At 39.4% G+C, this 25,376-nt stretch overlaps 1 protein-coding gene across 3 annotated transcripts in view; it reads left to right on the top strand.

The window, feature by feature from the left end:
* Positions 1 to 25,039, top strand: part of LOC128743914 (uncharacterized) — a 154,660-nt gene extending 129,621 nt beyond the window's left edge. For all 3 annotated transcript variants that reach the window (XM_053840610.1, XM_053840609.1, XM_053840611.1), the window contains exons 6-8: positions 22,143 to 22,390; positions 22,451 to 22,547; positions 24,441 to 25,039. In XM_053840610.1, coding sequence (XP_053696585.1) covers positions 22,143 to 22,390; positions 22,451 to 22,547; positions 24,441 to 24,788 — 693 coding nt within the window. In that variant the 3' untranslated portion in view covers positions 24,789 to 25,039. The remainder of the gene's footprint in view (positions 1 to 22,142; positions 22,391 to 22,450; positions 22,548 to 24,440) is intronic.
* The last annotated feature ends 337 nt before the right edge of the window (positions 25,040 to 25,376 follow it).

Below are 25,376 nucleotides of genomic sequence, written 5' to 3'. Positions count from 1 at the left end.
TGCATTAACCTGGCATCGTGTCGATTCTAATCTGAAATAATAATAATAAGCGATTCTTACTTTGACATCGATCCGCAGAGACGGTTGCTAAATGTACATTTTAACATGAGCACTTTCGAACTAAGTTAAAAAATAAATTTAGAATAAAAATGGAAACTTATCTTGTACTTATGACGGCAACTGGATATATTTCATTCGCGCAAAATCGAATGCCTCGAATGCATGAGACAAATATACTTGGTTGATTTTTCCTCTTTAGCTCTCCTTCCTCATTTTTGTTAGCGTCACATTGATGACGGAGAAGCAAACGTGAATGATCATCATTACTTGTGGATAGCATTTATGTGCTATCTTGCTTACACCAACTGCATCAAACACACTACTGTGATGGATATACTTGCAGAATCACCCGATGTTTTCACACGCAATTTTTTAACCAAAATCGACATATTAGGTATTCACTTTATGTTTTTTCAATGCGACACACACTAATCTAACGTTTATAATGAGTTTTAACAATTTTAATTAAGAAAAACACTCGAAATTTCACAAAAAATGCTTGAGTTAATAGAAGCGCGTCACTCTTGTTTGACCGTGCTGCCAATCCTCTACTATATTTAATTAATTAACTGCTCCAGAGAAACACCCGTTGAAAAATTACACATTTTTACTATATTATTCTGTTTTTATGATTTGGTCCAATTAAAGGTTTGGTCATTAATGTTTTCTTGAATAAATTTCATCAATCATTTTTAAATATCTTTTGACCAGTAGAACGAATCATTATGAAATTTGGCAGATACATTTACAGTATTAAGACCTCTCGTTTAGTACTAAAATAATTGAAACTAAATAAATTATCTTGGTAAAAATCGCTATAGATTATTGTAAATTTTACCATGTAACTTTAATTTCTCATAACTTTCAAACTAAAAGTCCAATCAAAAACCAATTCAATAGTGATCTATCCAGCTATATTACCTTTCAAATGAGACTAATAGCGCATAAATCGGCTTGGCCATCTCTGAGAAACAGGCGATAATTATTACCTTGTCAAAACACGTTTTAAGCATAACTGTTCGAAATAAAACATTGATTAGGGATTTTAACGGCACTTTTATAACGAAATGTAGATAAACACGGTCGTCACTCACTGTGACACTGTAATGGGATCGGATCGAAATTGTAATGAATGTACAAAAACGGTTTAGGTTTAATAACAACGGTGTATTTCTTACTACGGTCAGAACACAACTGAATTGAGTAACTGCTTTTGCTCTCGTCTTTCTTCGTGAAGTGAGCCTTTCTCTAAAATGAAGTAACCGAGGGGTTGTTTAAAGGTAGAAAAGTTGGAACATACTCCCCGCGTTGAAATTAAAATTCAAAGTACATGTGAATTATCCAGAAACATTATCTTCAATAGGCAGAATCGATAGCTTCGTGATAGGACGACGATATGTAGAACCTTCGGAGAATACATCAACCGCTCTCACTAAGTCGTCGTCGCCAGGATACACCGCAGAAATTCGTCCTAATTTCCAACTAAGCGGTGGTAACATTTTATCGTGTAGCAATACAATCATTCCCACTTGAACGTTATCCATTTTTCGCAAATATTTCTTACAGGGTTGTAACGTGTTGAGATACTCACGACTCCATACTCGCCAAAAGTGATCTCTCATTGCTTGCAGGTACTGCCAGCGATCCAAACGGTTCACATTAATGGTTTCCAAAGAAGGTTCAGCAGGTGCAACTAGTGGACGACCGATCATGTAATGAGCAGGAGTTATAACCTTTGCATCAGCTGGGTCGTTTGATACACTGAACAATGGACGCGAGTTCAACACTGCCTCTATCTCCGCTAAGATGGTCGCTTCCTCGAAAGTCAACTTAGAGTTTGCTACAATACGCTTCATATGTGTTTTTGCGGATTTGACCGCCGACTCCCAGAGTCCACCGAATTCCGGGGCGTCTGGCGATATGAAATGCCATTCTATCTCACGCGTCTGACAGAATGGTTGAGTTTTCTGGATAAACGTCTGGCTGTGAAACAGTTTGAAAAGCTCGTTCATTTCATTGTGTGCACCTTTAAAATTAGTGGCGTTATCAGAGTAAAGTCGTTGAACTAAACCACGACGACTGACGAATCGTCTTAACGATGCCAGAAATGCACTAGTGCTGAGATCAGACACTGCCTCCAAATGAACGGCCTTCGTAGCCATACAAACGTAGACAGCGACGAACTAACCATTGCAGACAACACTGTTACCTTCATTTCAGGCAAGAACTCATTTGAAATATTTTCACCGTTCTCGATTTCATAATTTGATGTTTCGAGAAATTTCGGGCCACACCACCACAAACAGTTTTGACGCAGAGACTCGGGTAGCTGACCTCTCGAGACTACATCGGCTGGATTGTTCTTGGAGTTTACGTATCGCCATTTGCATATATCGTCACTACGAATTTAAGAGACGCGATTTCTTACAAAATCCTGTAGTTGATCTAGAGGTTTTTTCAACCATGCCAAAACAATAGTGCTGTCAGACCATAAAATGATGTCACGAAACGGCATCTTCATTGCTGGTGCCACCTTCTGATAGAGGCGGAACAAAAGCCGAGCTGCGCAAAGTTCCTTCCGGGGAATCGACAATTCACTGAGCGGTGCTAGTTTTGATTTACCAACCAGTAATGAAAGCTTTGCAGAGCCGTCAGCGAACACACTTCGTACGTAAAGACATGCACCATAAGCGACGGTGGAAGCATCTGCAAATCCGTGTAACTCGAAAGCTGCTGCTGCTGCTTCTCGGAATCTGTATGCAGGCCAATTGTGGAAGTGCCCTTTGTAGTTCAGTCCATCTTTTCTGGCATTCATCATCTACTGGATCATCCCAGCTTTGCTTTACTTTCCATAAGTGCTGCACTAAGAGTTTCGCCAACAGAATTACCGGAGAAATTACGCCTAGCGGGTCAAAGAGCTTTGCGACTTCGGAATATATATTTCTTTTCATGGCATAGTTCTTGATGGACGGTACAGCCAAAATTGCAGGGCTCGCAATCAGGAAGTTGTCAGCATTTGAATCCCACGTCAATCCTAGAAGCTTAGTCACTTCATTCGATCCATATTCGAACAATGGTTGTTGTTTCTCACGGTCGTCAGGCGGAATATGCTGAAGAAAGTCTCCTGAGTTGGAACACCATTTCCTCAAAGAAAAACCACCTTCAGCTAGCACCGACACCAATTGGATGCGATGCTCTACTATTTCATCGATTGAATCACCACCTGAGAGAACATCGTCGACATAGAAGTCCTCCTTTATAATGCGAGATATTCCAGGAGACAGGCTGCTTTCAGCAAGCTGTACAAGACATCTTGTGGCTTGAAACGGTGCCGAAGCAGTACCATATGTGACGGTCCAGCTCTAAAACACGTTACTGTTGCGTTGGATCACTTCTCCAGAATATACGTTGATAACATGTGTCCTCGTTGGCAACCAGCACTTGCCGATACATTTTTGAAATATCAGCAGAATACACAAATTTGTACTTACGAAAGCGAACCATTATTGAAAACAAGTCGCTTTGAACAACAGGCCCAACCTCTAATACGTCATTCAACGACAAATCGCTAGGAGAGGGTTTTGCGCTAGCGTCAAAGACAACACGGCACCGAGTGCTAGAGCTCATAGGTCTCAAAATGGCATGATGTGGTGAATAATACCTTTTTTTACCAGGAGGGTCGCTGGCTTCATTTATCTGGTGACAATGGTTTAAGCATTCATACTCACGAATAAACTCGTCGTATTGCAACTTCAGATTGGGATCACGTGAGAAACGCTTTTCCAAAAGCAGGAACCGCTTAAATGCAATTTCGCGGCAGTCCTTCAATTTGTTGACACTTTCTTTGAACGGGAGCTTCACCACAAACCGTCCAGACTGGTCACGGCGATGGGTAGACAAAAACTGAGATTCACAGAATTGCTCTTCTACAGAATTCTTGGATACAACTGGTACGTCTTCAATTTGCCAAAATTGTTGCATCATTCCTTCGATGTCGTCTAATGAAGCTACATTTGCGCAAACAGTTCTAACTGGTGAATGTATATCATTTATTGCGCCAGCAACGATCCAACCAAGTAGAGTTTCTAGTAACTGCGGCAAGTGTGGCGCAAACTGAACATGGCCCGGCTTGAGCAAATCAAAAAAGTATGCGGCGCCAATCAACACGTTCACCTTTGATGGCTTATAAAACTCTGGGTCGGCTAAGAAAACATCACTCGGAAGGACCCAATCGCTTACATCTATTTTAGAGGTCGGCAACGTCCCAGTGATTTTGGGAGTAACCAAGCACTCGACGGTAGCGCGGAATGCATCGTTGCGAGAACGTATCTTTACATGTACTTTTTCACGGGCTACTGTACGCAGAGCACCAATACCGGTAATCTGCACATCTGCTGGATGCTTTGGGAGACCTAACAAATTTGACATCTCTTCTGTGATCATATTCACTTGGGAGCCGCTGTCGAGTAAAACTCGACACGGGTGTAGTTGGTTCTGTGCATCAACCACATGCACTTTGGCGGTGAGCAATAGTACCGCTTTCACTGACTGTGAGTGATTACAGGAACATGTTAAAACAACCGGATTTTCCACTGGAACTGGCAACGATGCTGGTACAGATGTTTGGGATTCTTCTTCTGGTTTCATGACAGATACATTTACTTCTCGTTTTATATTCCCATCGTTATTTCCATGAAGCATGGTGTGATGACGCTTTTGACACTTTTTGCAGGTTTTTAGTGACGAACAATGTTTAGACTGGTGCCCCTTACGCAAGCAATTAAAGCACACGCCGGCTGCACGAACTTTTTCGAGCCTTTCAGTTACCGTAAGATTGTTCAACGTACTGCACAGGAAATTATGATGCTGTCCATCACAAAATACACATGAATCTGTACTCGACGGCGGTGGCTCAGATGGATTCATGGTAACGGTGTAGTTTTTCTGGAGCAAAGGCTTTACCGGTGTATACATGGCTTTTGGTTTCGATGATTGTGGAATGAGCTGGTGGGTTACTGTGTCGCAGTTTTCGTATATCTGACATCTGGTTTTCAGGAATGTAATAGTCGGTTCGTATTTTGGCAGCTCACCTTTTTTTAACGTAGATTCCCAAGCTTTGCGCGTAGATTTATCTAAAGCATTTGCTATAAGGAAAACAACCATGTGTTCAGAAATACCAGACAATTCTTGCTTCTGAAAGTGAAGATTCTCTACGTGGCGTGTAGCATCATCAATCAACAAGCGAAGTTCTTTGTGTGATTCGGAAGACATTTTCTTGAGTGATAGCAAATATACTATATTAACAATATAGTTCACTCCTCTATAATCCTGAAGACACGACTACTAGCGCCATTGCGGCATAAAAGGTTACCAAAGTACACCGTAAATTGAACACGTCTATCGGAAACAACTCAACTTTCAGTATAGAGTTTAACCATTTCTAGATAGAATTAACAAAAGGGCGAATGTCACAAATGTAACCCAAACGGATGAGTTATTTTCTGCTGGACCAGTATAAGAAAATCAGCTCTCGCTCGGTTTGTTCACGTTTGCCACATTCTCTGGTTTGCTGGTTCTATCTTCAATTCAATTCAATTCAATTCTCCATTATCCCTTTTACACTCATGGAATTGCGCATATGAAGATAGAATCAACAAAAGGGAGAATGCCGCAAGCGTAAAAAGCCATTTGAGAGTTGATTTTGCTAGGCTCGTGCAGCAAAAAATAACTCACGCGTTTTGTTTATACCTGGGGCATTCGCCCTTTTGTTAACTCTATTGAGATATGTGAGTGTAAATGAAGAATTATTGTCAAAAATCTTTCTGTTCCTCACACTCTTTAATGATTTCCTGACCTTGCTTGTTTTGAAGACTAAACATTTACTGGTGGCAGCACCTTATTTTCGTAGCCGCGTATTAAGTGAAAATTTACTAAACGGTTTAAAATAAAAACGTTGCTACAATTTAAACATTTGGTTGGATCGCTTAAACCAAGACTTTTGTCAATTTTGCGTATAACAAACTAATCCTGTTAGTTTTATTATTGTTCAAGTGCTAAATTTGTGAAATGGGTCGCATATACTGTGCAGTTTTCGGATGTTCCAGTTTAAAAGAAACTCCCTCCAGCGTTTTCTTTTTCCGAATTAATTCTATCAAAAGGTAAACTATTTCGATTTCCAGTTATGTTCCTATTTTATTATATCTCTAGGCAAACGGATACATGGACAAAGTTTTGTCGCAAACCGTCAATCAGCAAAAAGAAGTCTGATTTGTTCCCTACATTTTCATGAATCCGATTTTTTCAATCCTGATAACAAACGTCAAGGGTTAATACAATAGAGCATGAATGGAAAATTATGATAATTATAAATTATTTGTTTTTAGTTTATTCCTGCACGCTACTGAAATGTCAAGAATGTTGTTCAACTATTACGTACACGTCCGACATTATGGTTCGTAAAAAACCGGATAGTTTCTAGTATTCACAATTAATTTTTATATCTAATGTTACAATTTAGAAGAATGACGTCATAGGGCTAGAGATAGCATATTCAATCTACCGCACCTTTTACTTATGCATTGGTTGCACGCTTAAAAATGTTTGTTACAAAAAGCTTTTAGTCGCCTTTTTGTCCGCAAGAGGGTGTTACTTTTGCGTCTTTTCGGATATATATGAGATTTTGCGAAGTGAACTATATTGTTAATATAGTATATTTGCTGTTAGCGAATATTATGAATTACTAGTAAAGGCACAGGCTCAAGTGCTCTCGTGACCTATAATGAGAAAAACAAAATATATTAATTATTATTATGGATCCCCGGATGCTTGAACTAAAAATAGTCAGAAGGACGTCAAATCAAATCAAAAGAATTAAAGAGAATAAACATAAATGAATTTGCTATGAAAAATGCATAAGTGGATCACGAAATACTGTTAAGGAAACTAGAAAAACTTGGTTCAGATCCTATCTGATAAACCGATCGCTTCGCGTTAAGATCGGAGCTTCTAGTTCCGAAGTGTTTACGAATGTTTCGGGTGTCCCCCAGGGTAGTAACCTTGGGCCACTTTTGTTCTCGTTATTTATCAACGAACTTTCTGTCATACCGCCATCTGGTTGCCGCCTGTTTTACGCCGACGACGTCAAAATATATAACATCATCAACAGTACTAATGATTGCGACTACTTGCAACCAACTGTAGATCGTATGCAGAGTTGGTGCTCCCGGGATTTTTTGACGCTTAGTATCAACAAATGCAATGTGATAACCTTTCACCGTATGTATGTATGTATGTATGGGGTTAGCCACCATCACCTCAAGGGTTTCCCATTGTATGCAAGTAGAATTACTGCAGAATCGAATTTATGTACCCAGCAACTTTCATGTCAATGCTGTTCGTGAAGGACCAAAAGGGGTTGGGTGGATCTATAAGCAATGTCGCTTATATGATTCCACGGGAATATAAGACACTCCTTCCAGCATAGACCTCCGGTTCCAAGATACATAACTTCGCCGTGCAAACTTATCTTGCGTGATGATTTGTGTGCTAGAAGGGCGCGTCAAAATCCTCTCCGACCTTGTATGACTTGGGCTGGTTACCACATCCCTCATCCAGTCTTCGATTCATTCGATACCCTGATGCTCCCTTCCCTCTCTTTTAATTATGTATATGTAAATGTATTAAATAATGAGTAATATGAATATACAATATATATAAAGAATATCTATATGAGTGGCAATGATTCTTCACTTGTTTATGTATCGCAGTCATATACTAATAATAAGCTATATTTTGAAATGGCATTCAATAGTACACTGTATTATTAACCGAGTCAGCCTCTCGATGGGCCAGTAAAGTCTGCGACTGTGTAAGGTTTAAAACGGACAGCACACAAGAAGGACATCGCCACACATCAGTCTTTAGCCAAAAAAAAAACAAACAGTCAAACCACTACTTATCTAAGCACTCGTCGGAATGTCCTCTGTCCACTCTACACATCAGACCTTACACATGAGGAGCATGGTACCCGTACACTATGTACATTATCATTTCACATCTACTACTTCACATCGATCCGTACGGACTGTTTGCATGATGATCTCTTATTCCAAGCAATAGCAAGCAAAAACACGAAAAGACGAACGGCGAAGATCCGGTTTATTCGTCAGCGGCTTCAACAGCAAGTAGCGCAGCAGCGAAATGCACACACGGAAGCAAGAAACTATGTGCTGGCAAAAAAATAACAAGCCCCAACTGCTTCACTAACACTCATGCACTTTGCATTTGGAACACATTATTACACGAACTGCCGAAACGGAAATTTTCTTGCGCTAACTAAAGACGCACACAACTGAGCGGCCAATATTATTGCTTGAATACACAGCCATGCATAACCGACAAAGTAAAAAGTTGAAATAGCTTGCTTCGGAATCGCACTTTTCATCACAATTAGCCCAAAACATCACTCATTCCGATCCGCGGGGTATAAACTCATCGTTAGACACTCTTGGTAATAAAAATTCCAACTAGAGGCACTCGCGTATATTAAATCAAAGCGAAAACTACTGATCTTTCGATTCTACGTCTCGCGAAAACACACAAGCGTCCGATCTCTCTGCTTTCCCATACCGAACTGTGCAATGTGATAACCTTTCACCGTAGACAAAAACCGATCATGTTTGCTTATTCAATTGCTGGACACAGACTTCAACGGGTCTACCAAATTAGAGACCTGGGAGTTACTCTTGACTGTGAGTTGACCTTCAAACCTCACTACAACGACATTCTGACGAAAGCCAACAGACAACTTGGTTTTATATTCAAAATCTCCGAAGACTTTCGCGACCCGCTGTGCTTACGGGCGTTGTATTGTGCACTAGTCCGCTCAGTTCTTGAGTTTAGTAGTGTGGTATGGTGTCCATACCAAGCGTGTTGGATTGCTAGATTCGAGCGAGTACAAAAAAGGTTTGTTCGCTACGCACTTCGTTGGCTATCATGGCGTGATGCTACGAACCTGCCTTCCTACACTGATCGCTGTCGGTTACTTGGAATTGATACCCTAGAACGGAGAAGATTCAATGCACAAGCTCTCTTTGCTGCTAAGATCATCATTTCGGAAGTCGATTCGCCTGAACTACTCCGGCAGTTTTTTCTTCTATGCTCCAGAGAGAGTTATACGTCAACGCAACTTTTTACACCTCGCAGCTCGTAGTCGACAATACGGACAAAATTAGCCAATCCGTGCCATTGCCAGTGCATTCAATCTCGCTTACAGCATTTTTGACGTTCCATTGCATGTTTTTATGAGAAGACTATCATGATCCTGTGTTCGTTTTATTTTTCATTAAGACAATATATTTGTCAGATGAATTTTATTCAATAAATAATAATAATAATAAATAAGGAAAAACAAGCTCTAGCGCTTAAATAAAATGAATACCATTAATTTACCAAACAAACGTTATTATTATCCTAGAAACCAAAATTTGGCTTCTAAATCCTTTAAGGGGAAATAAACGGCTGAAATTTTGGAAAAATTCGTTATTTTTTTATTTTAGAATTTGATTCTGCAGTCTTTTCCGCATATTTTGATACTAATTTCGTAATAATCCGGCCACGGGGAGTAATCGAGAAACGATCATACACATAAGCATTTCAGTGCGATGTAGAACAACCTCGACGGAATCGCATTATTAAAAGTTATAAAAATTAGTGAGACAGCGTAAGCACAAATCATACATTTATAGAGCCCGAAAACAAAAGTATATTAGCAACATACCATTTACAATATTAACGCAAATACGAAATTGAAACTTTAACACAAAGTTTTATATAAATTGTTGATCAATTTTAGGAATAATACATAGACTAATAACGAATAACACAGCAAACTATACACATATATCCCAACCAACCATCAATTAAGGAAACCTCAAGTACAATTACACACATTGTACATACAACAGACATATTGTTAAAAGCACCAACAGAGTAGAATCCATTAGCACACTAGAGTATTACTAAGCCAAGCAAAAACAAAATCAAAATCAAGCACAATTTTCCCACACTATCCAAGTAGTGCACAAAATTAGACTAGTATTAAATAAAACACAAATATCATACTTCAGTGTCATACATATGTTTCAAAATTACAAATTCTTGTTCAGTATAAGTTAGCGTAACGAGTGGTCTATTAGCATAACCATTCCTTACTTTTTGTGATGTGATTTTACCCAGAAACCTAAACTGTTAGAACCACTTAACATTTCCAACAGATAAAATCCCATCCACTTCTAAAGCAGAGCCAAACGACAGCCTTTTCTCAAAATCCATATATCATTTAAGCAATCCAAATTCTAGCTAACGAAATTCAATCTAAGCACACATTTAAGTCTTGCGCAACACCAAGCCACGCCGGGCGTCATACCGCAAAGGTTGACCACCCGCAGACTTAAATAACAACCATGACAACAGCACTTCCAAAAACCCTACATTCCTCCACAAATCATTAATAATACACAATCCAAATGCCAGTCAAGTTCGAGCACGCGTAAAAATAGTCCAGTAAACATTTTTCCCATGAGCCATGCGCAAATCAACTCGGATTGCGCGATGTGCAATACGATACTTCGTTTCATTTTTTTCTTTACGACGTAAACCTCAAGGGTATTCCACTCTGACCCATGTTCCATACAAACCATAACCGGTCGCAATGTGACGATGGGCCGTCCAGTCCGTTTTGTCTCTTTCCTTTTCCATACACACATCGACCAAAATCAATTCACGATAGGCACCGCCCATAGTATTAAGTAAATAAGCAAACCAATTTATGTAACAAAAATCCTGTGGAGACTTTCCATCGAATACAACTGTTTGGAAGCAGTTCAATAAACATGAATATCATTCTTGGCGTGACAGCCATCGGATCATCAAAACAAGTGTTGCAATTTTAAATACCGCGGGGGCATTCCTGCCATCCGACCTCCAACATAAGCTCACACAGGTATACACTGCGAAACGTGGTGCGTCTCAGTGGAAACAACGCAAAAACTGCAGGTATTCATTAACCGGTGCCTGCGATATATCATTCGTGCCTGGTGGCCTTACAACTGGATATCTAATGAGGAACTCCATCGTCGATGTCATCAATGGCCGATAGCAACAGAAATTCGTGAACGGAGGTGGAAGTGGATCGGACACACCTTGAGGAAAGGAGCGAACGAGATCTGCAGGGAAGCACTCGACTGAAATCCACAAGGACAGCGTAGAAGAGGCCCATGGCGACGGAGCTTAGCCAACGACATCCGGGTTGTAGACGAGAACCTGTCTTGGCGGCAGGTAAAAGGCATGGCGAGTAACCGTCAGCAGTGGAGATCTCTGATTTTATACCTTTGTTCTGCCGGACCGGCGGATATGGACACACAAGTAAGCAATAATTAGGAAGGTTAATAGAGAGTTCATATGCATATATGTTGAAAATAAAAAGTTGTCATTGAAAAATCTTAACTATTTGCGTTAAAATACATTAGTACGTTAAATTTACAGAAGCCTTCAATAGCTGTATCTTAAAATGAAAGCTAAATTATAATTCCCCGAATAATTTTTGACGTAGGACTACGTCTTACGGCAAGTTTTGAGATAGGGTGTCATTCCAAAAAATCAAAAAATGCGAGCGTCACGAAAAATGAAAGGTTTTGAGCGCTAATAGTTCAGCGGTTTTCCGATCGATTTTCAACATTCTTACACCAATCGATCGGAAAATCTTCTAAGAATTGACCCAAATGAAGAAAAGTATGGATTCTTGATGTTGAACTATTGAAAAATTGAAAATAATGAACCTATGTTTTACCAGAATTCTCGCGTCGTGATTGGTTGGAAGATTCTTTACGATGATCTAAACCTATACCAATTTGATATCTGTGCTTGGGAAGTAAGCCAAAACAAGTGACGAAGTTTTCTTATTTCAACAAGATTTCTTAACACCGCGGTTGAACCTAGACCATTTTGATGTCCTTGCTTGGGAAGTACGCCAGAAAGAGTGACAAAGCCCCCTCGTGCCAACAGATTTCTTACCAATTTGATGTCTGTGTTAGGGAAGTGTGCCAGAAAAAATGACACAAGTTCGTTGTCCCAACAGATCGCAAATTCTTTACTGCGAAACGATTGAACCTAGGCGAATTTGATATCTGTGTTGGAAAAATGTGCTACAGCTGTAGTGTTCGGTTATAATACGACTCTGTATGAATACGCATGCTTGCCTTGCCATTTCATTAGAAGCGTAGTGAAAAGATTTGCTGTTGATAAAGTAGAATTGAATTGGTAAAATCCCTTCAACGTGGGGAACCATGGGTATACCCATTATAATAAAAACAATCTTTAATTTCAGTAAGGTAGCAGGAAATCAATAGTTTGTGTTCTTGATTTTGTTAAATTGTATTCAAATGCACTTTGAATTTACTACTTTGATGTTGCATATAGCATGTATACATGAAGAATCGAATGATAGGGCTTTGCTGCACACACATGCAAGACGTCTGTTAGGCACACATTGCATCTTTTCCTATTCGATGCAGCAAAAACGATCATCGAATGATCATTTTTTCTAAAATTATTTATACATTCGAAACAATTAATGCTTAAATCAACCAAGAAATGTATCCCGATATATATGTTCACATTTAGCAACTAATATTTCAGTGAATCAGCATTAAATCGGTGACCCAAAAATACGATTTTTGGATGTAGCATGCCGCATAGGCCAAGTTCGAAACAACTGAATGTTGCATTGATTTTAGTATAATTTATTGTTTTCTTGGCCGAAAGAATTCGCTGGTTATAGATATTTGGTCAGGTTTATCCCGCCAACATAGTTAATAGTTACATTTTTGATCAATTCTACCGCGTTTTAGCTTGTTTGTTGAAAATAGATTTGTTATTTAGTAAACAGATATATTACCTTACTATACGTATAACGCAAATAGTAATTTCTGTTTTCACTAAAGAAATTTAATTATTTAAAAAATCCCGCCCTTTCCAACCCTTACAGTTTATATGGAGCTGTCACTTTTACCTGCCCAACAGCTCTTCAACACATATGCACTCGGCAAACACCTTATTACAAGCATGAATACATGCTACTATCACTACAAAGAGACTTACGTAGTCCTGCGTCACCTATATATGCGGTCGTGTCCTGTACACAACCCCTCTGATTTTTCCACCTAAATATTTTTCATGTGACGTCACACAACTTCATACCCAACCCCCCCTCCTCCCTACGTAACAAATTGTCACGATTTTATCAACCCCTTCTCCACAAAAGCGTGACGTACTTTATGGATGGCCCCTTATCTGCGCAGCCGTTTTTGCTCCAACATGAATTTGCTCATTTAGGCTGTGAACCATTTCGCGAAATTTTTAACTTTTCAGTTAAAATTTGACAGTTTGATGGTTATTTCTCCTCGAGTGGTTAAAATCAGTTCAGAATGCGAACCATTTCATATTTGACGGATTGATAGTTTTTTTTGTTCAATGAGAGCCTATAAGGTGAGGATGAAAATATTGTTTATTCTGTCCGAGTTAAAATTGGATGAATTTTTGATGTTGATTTGCTTTTATTTGATAGATAAAATTCATCTCATTTCAACCCGGGTTGTAGAGATGTGCAAATCAGCTCGAACCTAGTGAGCGGATCCGAGCTGTTCAGCTCACCGAAGCGATTCGATTCTTCTGAACAGCTCTTCAGCTCAGCCAGCATAAAACAAGTTAAAAATAAAGCGCAAATCTTGTTACTTGTTATATGAAACAAATTTCGAAAGAAAATATAGCAAAATTCACAAAAATATACTGTTTTATTTGTTTCTGTATTATAAGTTATGATTGATGAATAATATTTGTTCAATATTTTTCACTGCCAACCTGCTCCTTCTTTCATTACAGATTTGTCCTGCTTTCGAGAAAAGTCTCTCACATGGTACGGACGTAGCTGGTACACAAAGCCGTTTTTTGACCAAATCGTATAGCCTAGGGTATACAGATTTACGCGCAGTCCACCATTCAAGCGGGTTGTCTGCTCTGGGTAGATGTGGTTCGAAAATATACTTATCAAGCTCAACTATTACTGCTGATGACGGATTATGCTTTCCCTGTAGTTTACTAACTACGTCGTCAAAATCTTGCCACAATGATGACTTTGAAGTCGCCGTTACGTTTGGATCCAGACAGCCTTTCTTAGGGCTTGGTTCGAGTCATGCTTGCTTTAATTTCCGCACTACGGACTGGTAAGCCACCTGATACCGTCCATCGTCCCCGAAAGCCTGCTTTTTGAATCGAGGGTCTAATAACATAGCTTGGGAAATCAACTCAGCTCCTTCGTTTTCGCCGAACCGTTTTTGTAAACCTTCCATCAGCTCTATTTTCAGCAAAGTGACATTCAATGGCAAACTGTCGTCTGGGAATGTTCCCGTATTCTTAAGCATTATTCGATATAGCACGCAAGTTTTCGATAGAGATACATTTTGCTCAGCAGATATCTCCTTTGTGACTTCATTGAATATCCTCAACATATCTACACAGCGGCCTATTTCCTCCCATTCCACGCTATTTAAAACAAGTTTGGAGTCCAGCAAAGCCAAAGTCGATACCACCGGTTATTTGTTGAGAAAAATTCGTTCAAGCATTTCAAAGGTCGAGTTCCAACGAGTTGGCACATCCTGCTTCAATTTCAACAATGGTTTACCCATGGTTTTTTGCATATCCGTCAATTTTGACAATGCAAAGCTACTCTTTTTGAAATATTGCATGATCGACTTCACTTTATCTACCAACGGTTTGATAGTCTTTGCTATTGCATTTTGTACAACCAAGTTAAGAGAGTGTGCGAAACAAGAAATATGTCGAATTTTCAGAATTGACGCAGCTGATTTCATGTTTGCGGCGTTGTCGGTTACTATAGCAGTTATTTTATAGTCTATGTTGAATTTTTGTAGCACCTTTGTAACCCAGGATGAAATATTATCGCCGGTATGCTTCTCACTGAACTCAGAACATTCAAGAAGATAGCATTTGAGACGACCCTGCCCATCAATAAAATGGGCGGTCAAAGCATAAAAACTGACATTGTTTACATTTGTCCACCCATCGCTTGGTAAGCAAATGGCAGAGGCATCTTTCAACTCTTCCTTGACACTGGATAAAATTTCTTCATATAATACTGGTAACAAGCTGTTAGTTAAGGTTTTTCTGCTCGGTAGCACATATGATGGACACAACATGAAAATAAATTTCTTAAACTCAGGGTCCTCAACTAACGAGAAAGGGTGGTATTCTTTACAAAGCATTCTTAGCAGTTGCATATCGACTGAACGACTTTTATGAATTGGCATGGGACGGTTAACATCTACAAATTTAGTAATCAGTGCTTGTGGAGCAAAGCTCGAACGAGCGGAATCTTTTGGAGGACTGTTTAACAGCATATCAACCTCGTTAGCAGGTTTGCTGACGTTATTAGAAAATAAATTAGGTACCGGGGTTTCAACTTGCTGATCATTATCATCGTTTGACCGAGCTGTAGCATTACCGTCAGTTACTCCTTGTACAGCAACAGCGGCAGTCACGCAAGATTTCAAAGTATTATCACTTCTTGTGTAGGACACCATTGGATGTTTTCTCGTTAAGTGGCGTTTCATATTTCCGGTAGATCCATTAGACGATGAAATCAAAGTGGAGCAATATCGGCATTTCGCTTTAGCTGAGTCTCCCTCGGCCTTGGTGAAATGATACCAAATTTCGCTAGTTACTCTTCCTCGAGTTGACATAGTCGGATAAAAGAACCTGAAAATACTTACATTAGTCTATAGTAAGAAGCATTTGCTTTTACTTACCACTCGTCTTGTTTATAATGCAATGATTATGTGCGTGAACTAAAAAAACAGCAATTAAATGCAACAGCAAAATTAAAAGAAACTTCGAAGAGTTATTCGGCGCTTTGCGTCAACAAACATTACACGTTCGTTTGAAATAACTCATTTATACTACACGCTCTGGAAAATTAGTTCAAAACTTGTTTATAAAACCTACATCAAAGGATGAACCATCACAAACGAGTATAAATAATTTCATTGTAGTAACTTGCATACGTCAGTATAGCGAAATATTAGACATAATAACTAAATTATTCATTCGACTGGAATTCCTCGAATAAAACTATCTATACCTATAAAGAAGGATTTCTGTCTGTCTGTCTGTCTGTCTGTCTGTCTGTCTGTCTGTCTGTCTATCTGTCCTGTGTTCCTTATAGAATCAAAAACTACTGAACCAATCGGCGTGAAAATTTGCATGTAGAGGTTTTTGGGGCCAGGAAAGGTTTTAGTGATGGTTAGAGACCCCTCCCCCCACTAAGAGGAGGGGCTCCCATACAAATGAAACACAAATTTCTGCATAACTCGAGAACTAATCAAGCAAATAGAACCAAATTTGGCATGTGGGTGTTTTCGGTGACAAGAATTTATTCTAGGGTAATTTGAGACCCCTCCCCTCTTTATAAGGGGAATTATAACTCCTCTCCCCTTTAAGAGGGGGGGTTTCCATACAAATTTCCTCATAACTCGAGAACTAATCAAGCAAATGGAACCAAATTTGGCATGTGAAAGTTTTCGAGGGCAAGAAAATTTTCCATGTTGAATTAGGACCCCTCCTCACTTTAAGAGGGGGGGCTCCTGTACAAATGAAATACCAATTTCCTCATAACTCGAGAACTAATCAAGCAAATGGAACCAAATTTGGCATGTGCGTGTTTTTGGAGACAAAATTTTTTTCTATGATGAATTGGGACCCCTCCCCACTTTAAGTGGGGGGGGGGCTCCTATACAAACGAAATACAAATTTCCTTATAACTCGAGAGCTAATCCAGCAAATGGAACCAAATTTGGCATGTAGGTGTTTTTGGAGGCAAGAATTTTTTCTATGATGAATAAGAACCTCTCCCCACTTTAGGAGGGGGGGCTCCTATACAAATGAAATACAAATTTCCTCATAACTCGAGAACTAATCAAGCAAATAGAACCAAATTTGGCATGTGGGTGTTTTCGGTGACAAGAATTTATTCTATGGTAAATTGAGACCCCTCCCTCTTTATAAGGGGAATTGTAACTCCTCTCCCCTTTAAGAGGGGGGCTTCCATACAAATTTCCTCATAACTCGAGAACTAATCAAGCAAATGGAACCAAATTTGGCATGTGAAGGTTTTCGAGGGCAGGAAAATTTTCTACGGTGAATTAGGACCCCTCCCCACTCTAAGAGGGGGGGCTCCTGTACAAATGAAATACAAATTTCCTCCTAACTCGAGAACTAATCAAGCAAATAGAACCAAATTTGGCATGTGGGTGTTTTCGGTGACAAGAATTTATTCTATGGTGAATTGAGACCCCTCCCCTCTTTATAAGAGGAATTATAACTCCTCTCCCCTTTAAGAGGGGGGGCTTCCATACAAATTTCCTCATAACTCGAGAACTAATCAAGCAAATGCAACCAAATTTGGCATGTGAAGGTTTTCGAGAGCAAGAAAATTTTCTATGGTGAATTAGGACCCCTCCCCACTTTAAGAGGAGGGGCTCCTGTGCAAATGAAATACCAATTTCCTCATAACTCGAGAACTAATCAAGCGAATTGAACCAAATTTGGCATGTGTGTTTTTGGAGACAATTTTTTTTTCAATGATGAATTGGGACCCCTCCCCACTTTAGGAGGGGGAGTCCTATACAAACGAAATACAAATTTCCTCATAACTCGAGAACTAATCCAGCAAATGGAACCAAATTTGGCGTGTAGGTGTTTTTGGAGGCAAGAATTTTTTCTGTGATGAATTAGGACCTCTTCCCACATTAGGAGGGGGGGCTCCAATACAAATGAAATACAAATTTCCCCATAACTCGAGAACTAATCAAGCAAATAGAACCAAATTCGGCATGTGGAGGTTTTTGGAGGCAAAAATATTTTCTACGGTGAGTTAGGATCCTTCCACACTTCAAGAGGGGGGGCTTCTACACAAATGAAATACAAATTTCCTCATAATTCGAGAACTAATCAAGCAAATGGAACCATATTTGGCATGTGGGTGTTTTTGGAGGCAACCATTTTTCCCATGATGAATTAGGACTTCTTACCTTTCAAACGAAATCCCATTCAAACGAAATACAAATTTGCTCATAACTTTAGAACTAATCAAGCAAATGGAACCAAATTTGGCATGTGAGAGTTTTAGATGGCAGAATTTTTTTTCTGTGGTGTATTACGACCCCTTTCCCTTTTAAGAGGGTGGGCTCCCATACAAATAAAATACAAATTTCCTTATAATTTGAGTACTAATCAAGCAAATGGAACCAAATTTAGCATGTAGGAGATTTTTGAGTCTTGAATTTATTTTATGATAGTTAGAGACCTCTCACCCCTGTGGTAGGGGGATATGGACTCTCATACAAATAAAACAGAAATTTTTGCGAAACTCAAAAACTAATCCAACTCGAGAAATTTGAGACTCTTCCATAAAACATTAATCAATAACAAGACCACAAAAACTATCTAAAGTAACACTAGATCATTCAGGATGAGCCGGTCGCGAGTGTTGCCGGTGACCCGCCGTCGGAAGCGCCGCCCACTGGGGGGCTTGCAAAACTCGAGAAGTGACAAAGATCATCCGAGATTCATGATTTATGTACAACACAGGTTAATTTGTGGCAATACGAAGTTTGTCGGGTCAGCTAGTCTCCAATATTTTACAGTTTTTAATTTCTCTTATCTGAAAATAAATATCATGGATTTTTTTCATTCCCGAGTAATCTTTCATGAGCGTACATATAGAAACAAGAGAAACAACGAGAAGTTATTTATCCGTTTCGCGCTTACAAAGTTTGTTTGCGAAATTTCGCGTGGGAGTAAAAAGGTGGAAAACATATTTGCTTCATCATTACGTATAAGTTGTCAGCTTCAGAATTCTGTGTAGGTGTGAGCAAGTTCCAAAATCTCTGTAAACTATCGTTTTAATTTCAGCTCTCAAAATACCCGAACCGAACAGCTCAATTCGCGACTGCGAAACTGAAAGAGATGTTTTAGCCTGTTCGCACTTACATGAGATCCCATGTTGAATTGTCAAAACATGCATGAAAACAGAAACAGAAAATGCTTCCATCTCATTTTTCTCTCACTAAACCCACTAAACCAGCAACTTTGTAGTCGCGGATACGATTCATTCCAGAATGAATGAAACCAAAATTTCTTATAACTTTTTACTGTAGTAAGAAAGGAATGACAACTTTTTCAATTGTACGGTCAGTAATGATGAGGTGAGCTGGGTGAGCTGATGAGCTGATGAGCTGCGGCTTTTTTAAATCGAGCTGTATGACATCAGCTCACTTCAAAGATTCGATTCATTGGAACAGCTCGTGAGCAGATTGCCCATCTCTACCGGGTTGTTTGAACAAATTTATTATGCGATAAGCATCCATACCAATGCAAAAAAAAAATCCAACGAAAAATCAGTGAAACACGTCGAAGCTCTCTTCCTCACCTGTGCATATCTCATTGGCTCTGAAGCGAACCATCGAACTGTCAAAACCTTGGTCAAAACTAACCATGCTCCCGAGCAGGGTTATTTTCGGAAAACCTTCGAACTGTCAAATTTTAACCAAAAAGTTAAAAATTTCGCGAAATGGTTCACAGCCTTAATGGGATTCCCGTAGAACATCGAACACAAAACACAAATGCGACGTCTACAACTTCATAACCCCCCTCCCGTCCCCCCTACGTCACAAATCGTCACGATTCCGTCAACCTCTTCCCCACAAAAGCGTGACGTACTTTATGGATGGCCCCTTATCTGCGCAGCCATTTTTGGTCCAACATGAATTTGCTCATTTAATGGAATTCCCGTGGAACATCGAACACAAGTGGTATTTATTTATGTATTTATTATGTACATCAATATGTATTTCAGTAAATCGCTTGTGCGACTTGTGCACTTAAGTCAAGACAGCTCTCCCTTGTACATTAGAGTTAAGTTTGAAGGAAATAAATATTCCGCGTTTATATTCGATAACCAGTACCAGTGTTTTACTTGCAGTGTAGTTCAAAAATAAAGAACAATGAAAGTTCTGACTCTAGTGCAAGTGTTTCCACCCAGCGAGTCTGCAGAAGCAATCTAGTGCTCTGCAAGTAGTGATCCTGTGAAGGCAAAATATCCACCGGGGATCCTTATTCCGTCGCTTTGTGTGCTTCTTTCGACAGAAGCCCTACAGTCAATTTTTGCTTGTTCCACCGGAGAGATTCATAGAATTAACTCTGAAATCTATTGAGGATTGAACGTATTGGAACGTATACAATGTTACTACTTCGATACATGTTACATACAGGGTGCTCTACCTTTTATGTCGGTACGAAAACATTGAATAGAAATTACAATTTTTCTGTGTTTTCCATTACCTTTTTGAGCATCTCGGGTGTTATAGTGTCGATTTCCGTACGAATATTTGCCTTGAGCTCGTCAATAGTTTGTGGCTGGTTGGCGTAAACCTTGCTTTTCAGATAACCCCACAAAAAGAAGTCCGGGAATCAGGTGATCTGGGTGGCCAGTCAATATCGCCTCTTTTTGACACCAGACGTCCCGGAAATTTTCGTTGCAGAAATTGAATTGTTGAATTCGCAGTGTGGCAAGGTGTACCGTTCTGTTGAAACCAGTAACCTTCTAGACCTTTTTCGCGAATTCGTGGGCAGACATAATGAGCCAACATCCACCGATATCGATTTCCATCGACAGTTTGATTTTCTTTGAAAAAATATGGACCAATGATGGTTTTGGCACAAATCCCTGCCCACACAGTTATTTTCCGGTTCTTTCGGTGTGAAGCGATACATGGCGAAAATTGTACTGAAATGGCGTTTCCAAAACATCTAATGAAAGAAAGCGGTTGGTAGAAGTGAAAGTTACACAGCGTTTACATACCGACATAAAAGGTGGAGCACCCTGTATAACGCATGTATACATCAAGAATCGTATTATTACTAACATTCTCCCGGTGGTAGCAATATTAAATAGAAAAGAAAGCAGAAAATAATTTCGTATAAAATCCTTTACTGAAAATTAGACTTAAGCGTCAAATCCTTACGGATTACCAAACTTCGATTTTCCTAAGAGGATGCCCAACATGCTCGCCGGCTGTCGTTGTTTTTAACCGACCGAGTTTATTTGAGACTTATTCAGGAACAATTTCGCGAACTTACTTTAACAAAGTAAACACAGGATGCACCGTGAAACCTCATTTACACCACAATTTATCAGAATCACTAGTCTACTACTGCCCTGCATGTGTAAAGTTTCTGTGACACTCGCGTTAGCTTTTACCGTACGTTCCTTTGATTTAGCACGTTTCTGGACCCCGCGAACCTGCCGCTTGGTTGTTTTACGCACGACACCGTTTTTTTCCCGTGTTGGGGACTTACCACCGCGACCATTATTTTGATCTATTGTGGTGTGTCCTCTTTTAATTTACGCCATGTCGTATCGGTGAGCTATCAAAGTTTGATGAGCCACCTCAACCCCGTTACTCCGGTGATAATATTTGTTCACGGGTCACATTAGTCTTCACTACTATTATAGTACTGGTTTGGTGTTTCAATTACTGGTTTTGCGCTGTGACTCGCAGGTTGCAGACTTTTGTTTCGAGCTCGGAGTGATGAAAATCGCTGATAAAGTATTGCACTTTTGAATGGCTATGTACTGCGTCCCGATGGATGCAGACTTTTATTTTGATGTTAATCGGTCGGCAGTCAAATCTTTCTTCCGATCGTGCCCGGTCATGCTCTTTCATAGATACTGAGGCGACACTTGATCTGCTTGATGCGATATAGATCAAGCTTGACTGTGGATGGTCCACAAATCTTATAAGTTTGTGAATAATCACTGAACAAACCATTACATCGCTACAATGAAACTTACGTAGACCATGTCATCTATGCGGTCGTGTCTTGTATACAACCCTTCTGATTTTTAAATAAATACATACATCTTACGATTCTGATACTTTATCTTCCAGCTTTCGGGATTCATGAATGTGGATTATGCAATCATCGGTAACAATGCTAGCACTTTAATATCTCGTTTTTCGCCTTTTGGAAATATTTTGGACATTTGCAATGTAATGAAAAGAATAACAAACAAAAATATTGATGAGTTCATTGCTATGTTTATCACCAGTCAAATACTCACGATTATAGATCATCTACATAGTTGTATGATTATTCATGCGGATATTAAGCCGGATAATTTCTTATTAATGACTCCGTAAGTATTAATATTGTGTAGTAATTATTGATGATAACATTATAACCTTAAAATTTTCAGACTAAATTTAGATTCCAGTCGACTGTCCATACAGCTGATCGATTTTGGAGTTTCCATCGACTTAAAACTTTTTCCGAAAAGTACCACTTTCACGAAGGTAATTTCCATCTTGCGGTCCGTCAGGTGCCCTAAATCCACGTGACTAATTTCGGCATGTGTTTAAAATGTTGAAAAGGTATAGGGTAGTTGATCCAATAGTTGTGGTAGTACCAATAGTTGCGCTACTATTCATTATTAATGCATATTTTCGGCACCGTAGCAATTTAAATAAAATAGTTACGTTCATCCAGTCAATTTATCTGCTTTGCTGACGACGTGGATGCTGTCGGCAGAACATTTGAGGCGGTGGAAGATCAGTACACCAGACTGAAACGCGAAGCAGAGAAGATTGGATTGCAGATAAATACGTCTAAAACGAAGTATATGCTGGCGGGCGGGACCGAGCGCGACAGGGCTCGCTTGGGCAGCACCGTGGTAATCGACGGGGATGAGTTCGAGGTAGTCGACGAGTTCGTATTCCTTGGCTCGCTGGCAACAGAGGACAACAATACCAGCCGTGAGATTAAAAGACGTATTATCAGCGGAAGTCGGGCCTACTACGGACTCCACAAACACTTGCGGTCGAACAATCTGAGCCCCCGTACAAAGTGCACACTGTACAAAACGCTAATTAGACCGGTTGTCCTCTACGGGCACGAAACGTGGACATTGCTAGAAGAGGACCTACGAGCACTCGGAGTTTTCGAACGGCGGGTGCTAAGAACCATCTTTGGCGGAGTGCAAGAGAACGGTGTATGGAGGCGAAGAATGAACCACGAGCTCGCGCGTCTCTACGGCGAACCAAGTATTCAGAAAGTGGTTAAAGCTGGACGGATACGTTGGGCAGGACATGTTGCTAGAATGCCGGACAACTATCCTGCAAAAATGGTTTTCGCATCAAATCCGGTAGGAACAAGACGAAGAGGGGCACAGCGAGCGAGGTGGCAAGACCAGGTGGAGCGAGATCTGGCGAGCACTGGGTGCCCGCGGAACTGGAGATCAGTTGCCATGGACCGAAACAGATGGAGAAATTATACTGCGCAGGCCTTGTCATAAGACGTTAGCCCAATTAAGTAAGTAAGTAAGTTACGTTCATTATATAAAACAAGTTCTTAGGAGAAATGGTGTAGTTAGATTACACCATTTAAAATTAAAACATTATTTGCTAAAGTTTTCAAAAATCTAACACAACTATAGGCGCAGTTAAAGCGCACAACTATAGGCGCTCATTTCTATAGTTGCGCTACAATGTTTTTTCACCTAGCAACCTAACAATTGTATACGGAATAACACAATTAAAGGAACACCAAACTTAGTGTTTTTGTTTTTTAACCTGGGTGTCGAGTTGGAACTAACCACTGAATAAACAAACATTTTCGGGAAAATAAACAAACGTTTTCAGGTTGTCAGTGTATTGCTCATGGTGGAGTTGAAACTGTAAAAATACCCAGAGCGAACCCGTCGTCTAAAAAGTTCAACCCAGAGTGAAACTAAGTTCAACCTGAATGAAAAAACAAACGTTTTGACAGCCGTTCGATTGGAACTAGAGCGAACCTAGTTTGGACCTGCGCAAAAACAAAAACGCTATAATTAAGGGAACATTAGCGCAACTATTAGTACAATATAACTGGATCGTAAAATTCATTTTTTTCTTTATAAAGCTTCTCATATAACGAAAGCAATTGTCTAGCCTTGTGATTGATAAATTTATATCCCACAAGCATTCATTAAAGCAATACAATACCTCAATAAACAAGAAAAAAGAAGTTACATTAAGCTTAACCGCGCGACTAATGGAGCATCTACCCTACTTTCAAACAGTTTTTTCGAAAATAGAAAATCGCCAGCTTCAGACCAAAAGCAGGTTTAGGCGCCGCGCGGAATTAGAGCACCTCAAGGTTTAACTTTATAACTTTACTTATGCTATTAGCAAGAGTATAACTTATTGTAGGTTGTTAAAACGGAGTGCTTTACCTGCATTGAAATGCTTGAAAACCGTTCATGGACATACCAGCCCGATCTGTACGGTGTAGCGGGAACAACTCATGTAATGCTGTTTGGAAGGTATATGGAGATTCAGAAAGAAGTAATTAACTGGAGTATTAAAACACGGATGCCACGTTACTTCCGGAAAAACTTGTGGGATAACTATTTTTCTACATTGTTGAATATAAGAGATTGTAACGAAATGCCTAATCTGCAAACTCTAAAAAATTTACTGCTATCAGAAATAAATGACAATGAGAGATATGTCCGTGACAAGCTAGGCGAATTCAATCATACGCTTTCGTCAGTGTAAATACCCAAATATAACAAGGTTATCTATTAAAATTTTGCATATGGTAGTACATATATGTAATTATGATGGTTGAATATTAATAAACTGAGAATAGGATAGTTAAAGAAGATATCTCTACAAAGAATATGCATTGATTATCTGAAAAATAAGGGAAACCCGAAAATGTCAGAGTAAGTCGTTTCAACCTGGCAAAATCTAGGAATGTCGGGAATTTCATTTAAAGTCGCAGATTTTTTTAATTGGAAGAAAATATACCGAAAATTGTGAACATTACCTATGACAATGTATAAATACTGTTTTATTTTATTCAGGCTCATATTCGGTAGCTTTTGTAGTGATGAGAAACTCACCACTGTGAGAGCAGAGCAGAAGAGCGCGAGAAAAGAGATTATACTGTCGGTTGAAAAAGTATTGGCTGTGAACTATTTCGCAATATTTTTAACTTTTTGGTTAAAATTTCGATGGTTTTTCACCTTCTCTCAAAAATAGCCCTGTTCGGGAGCCAAAGTACGTTAAAAGCAAAGTAATGTATTCGCGGTTATTTTCATGAATTGATGAGAAAAGAAAAAATAGTTATGAAGTTTATGA

This window comes from Sabethes cyaneus, chromosome 3 (assembly GCF_943734655.1).
Source record: "Sabethes cyaneus chromosome 3, idSabCyanKW18_F2, whole genome shotgun sequence".
NCBI classification, from domain to species: domain Eukaryota; kingdom Metazoa; phylum Arthropoda; class Insecta; order Diptera; family Culicidae; genus Sabethes; species Sabethes cyaneus.
This window is presented reverse-complemented; position numbering and strand designations above follow the sequence as displayed.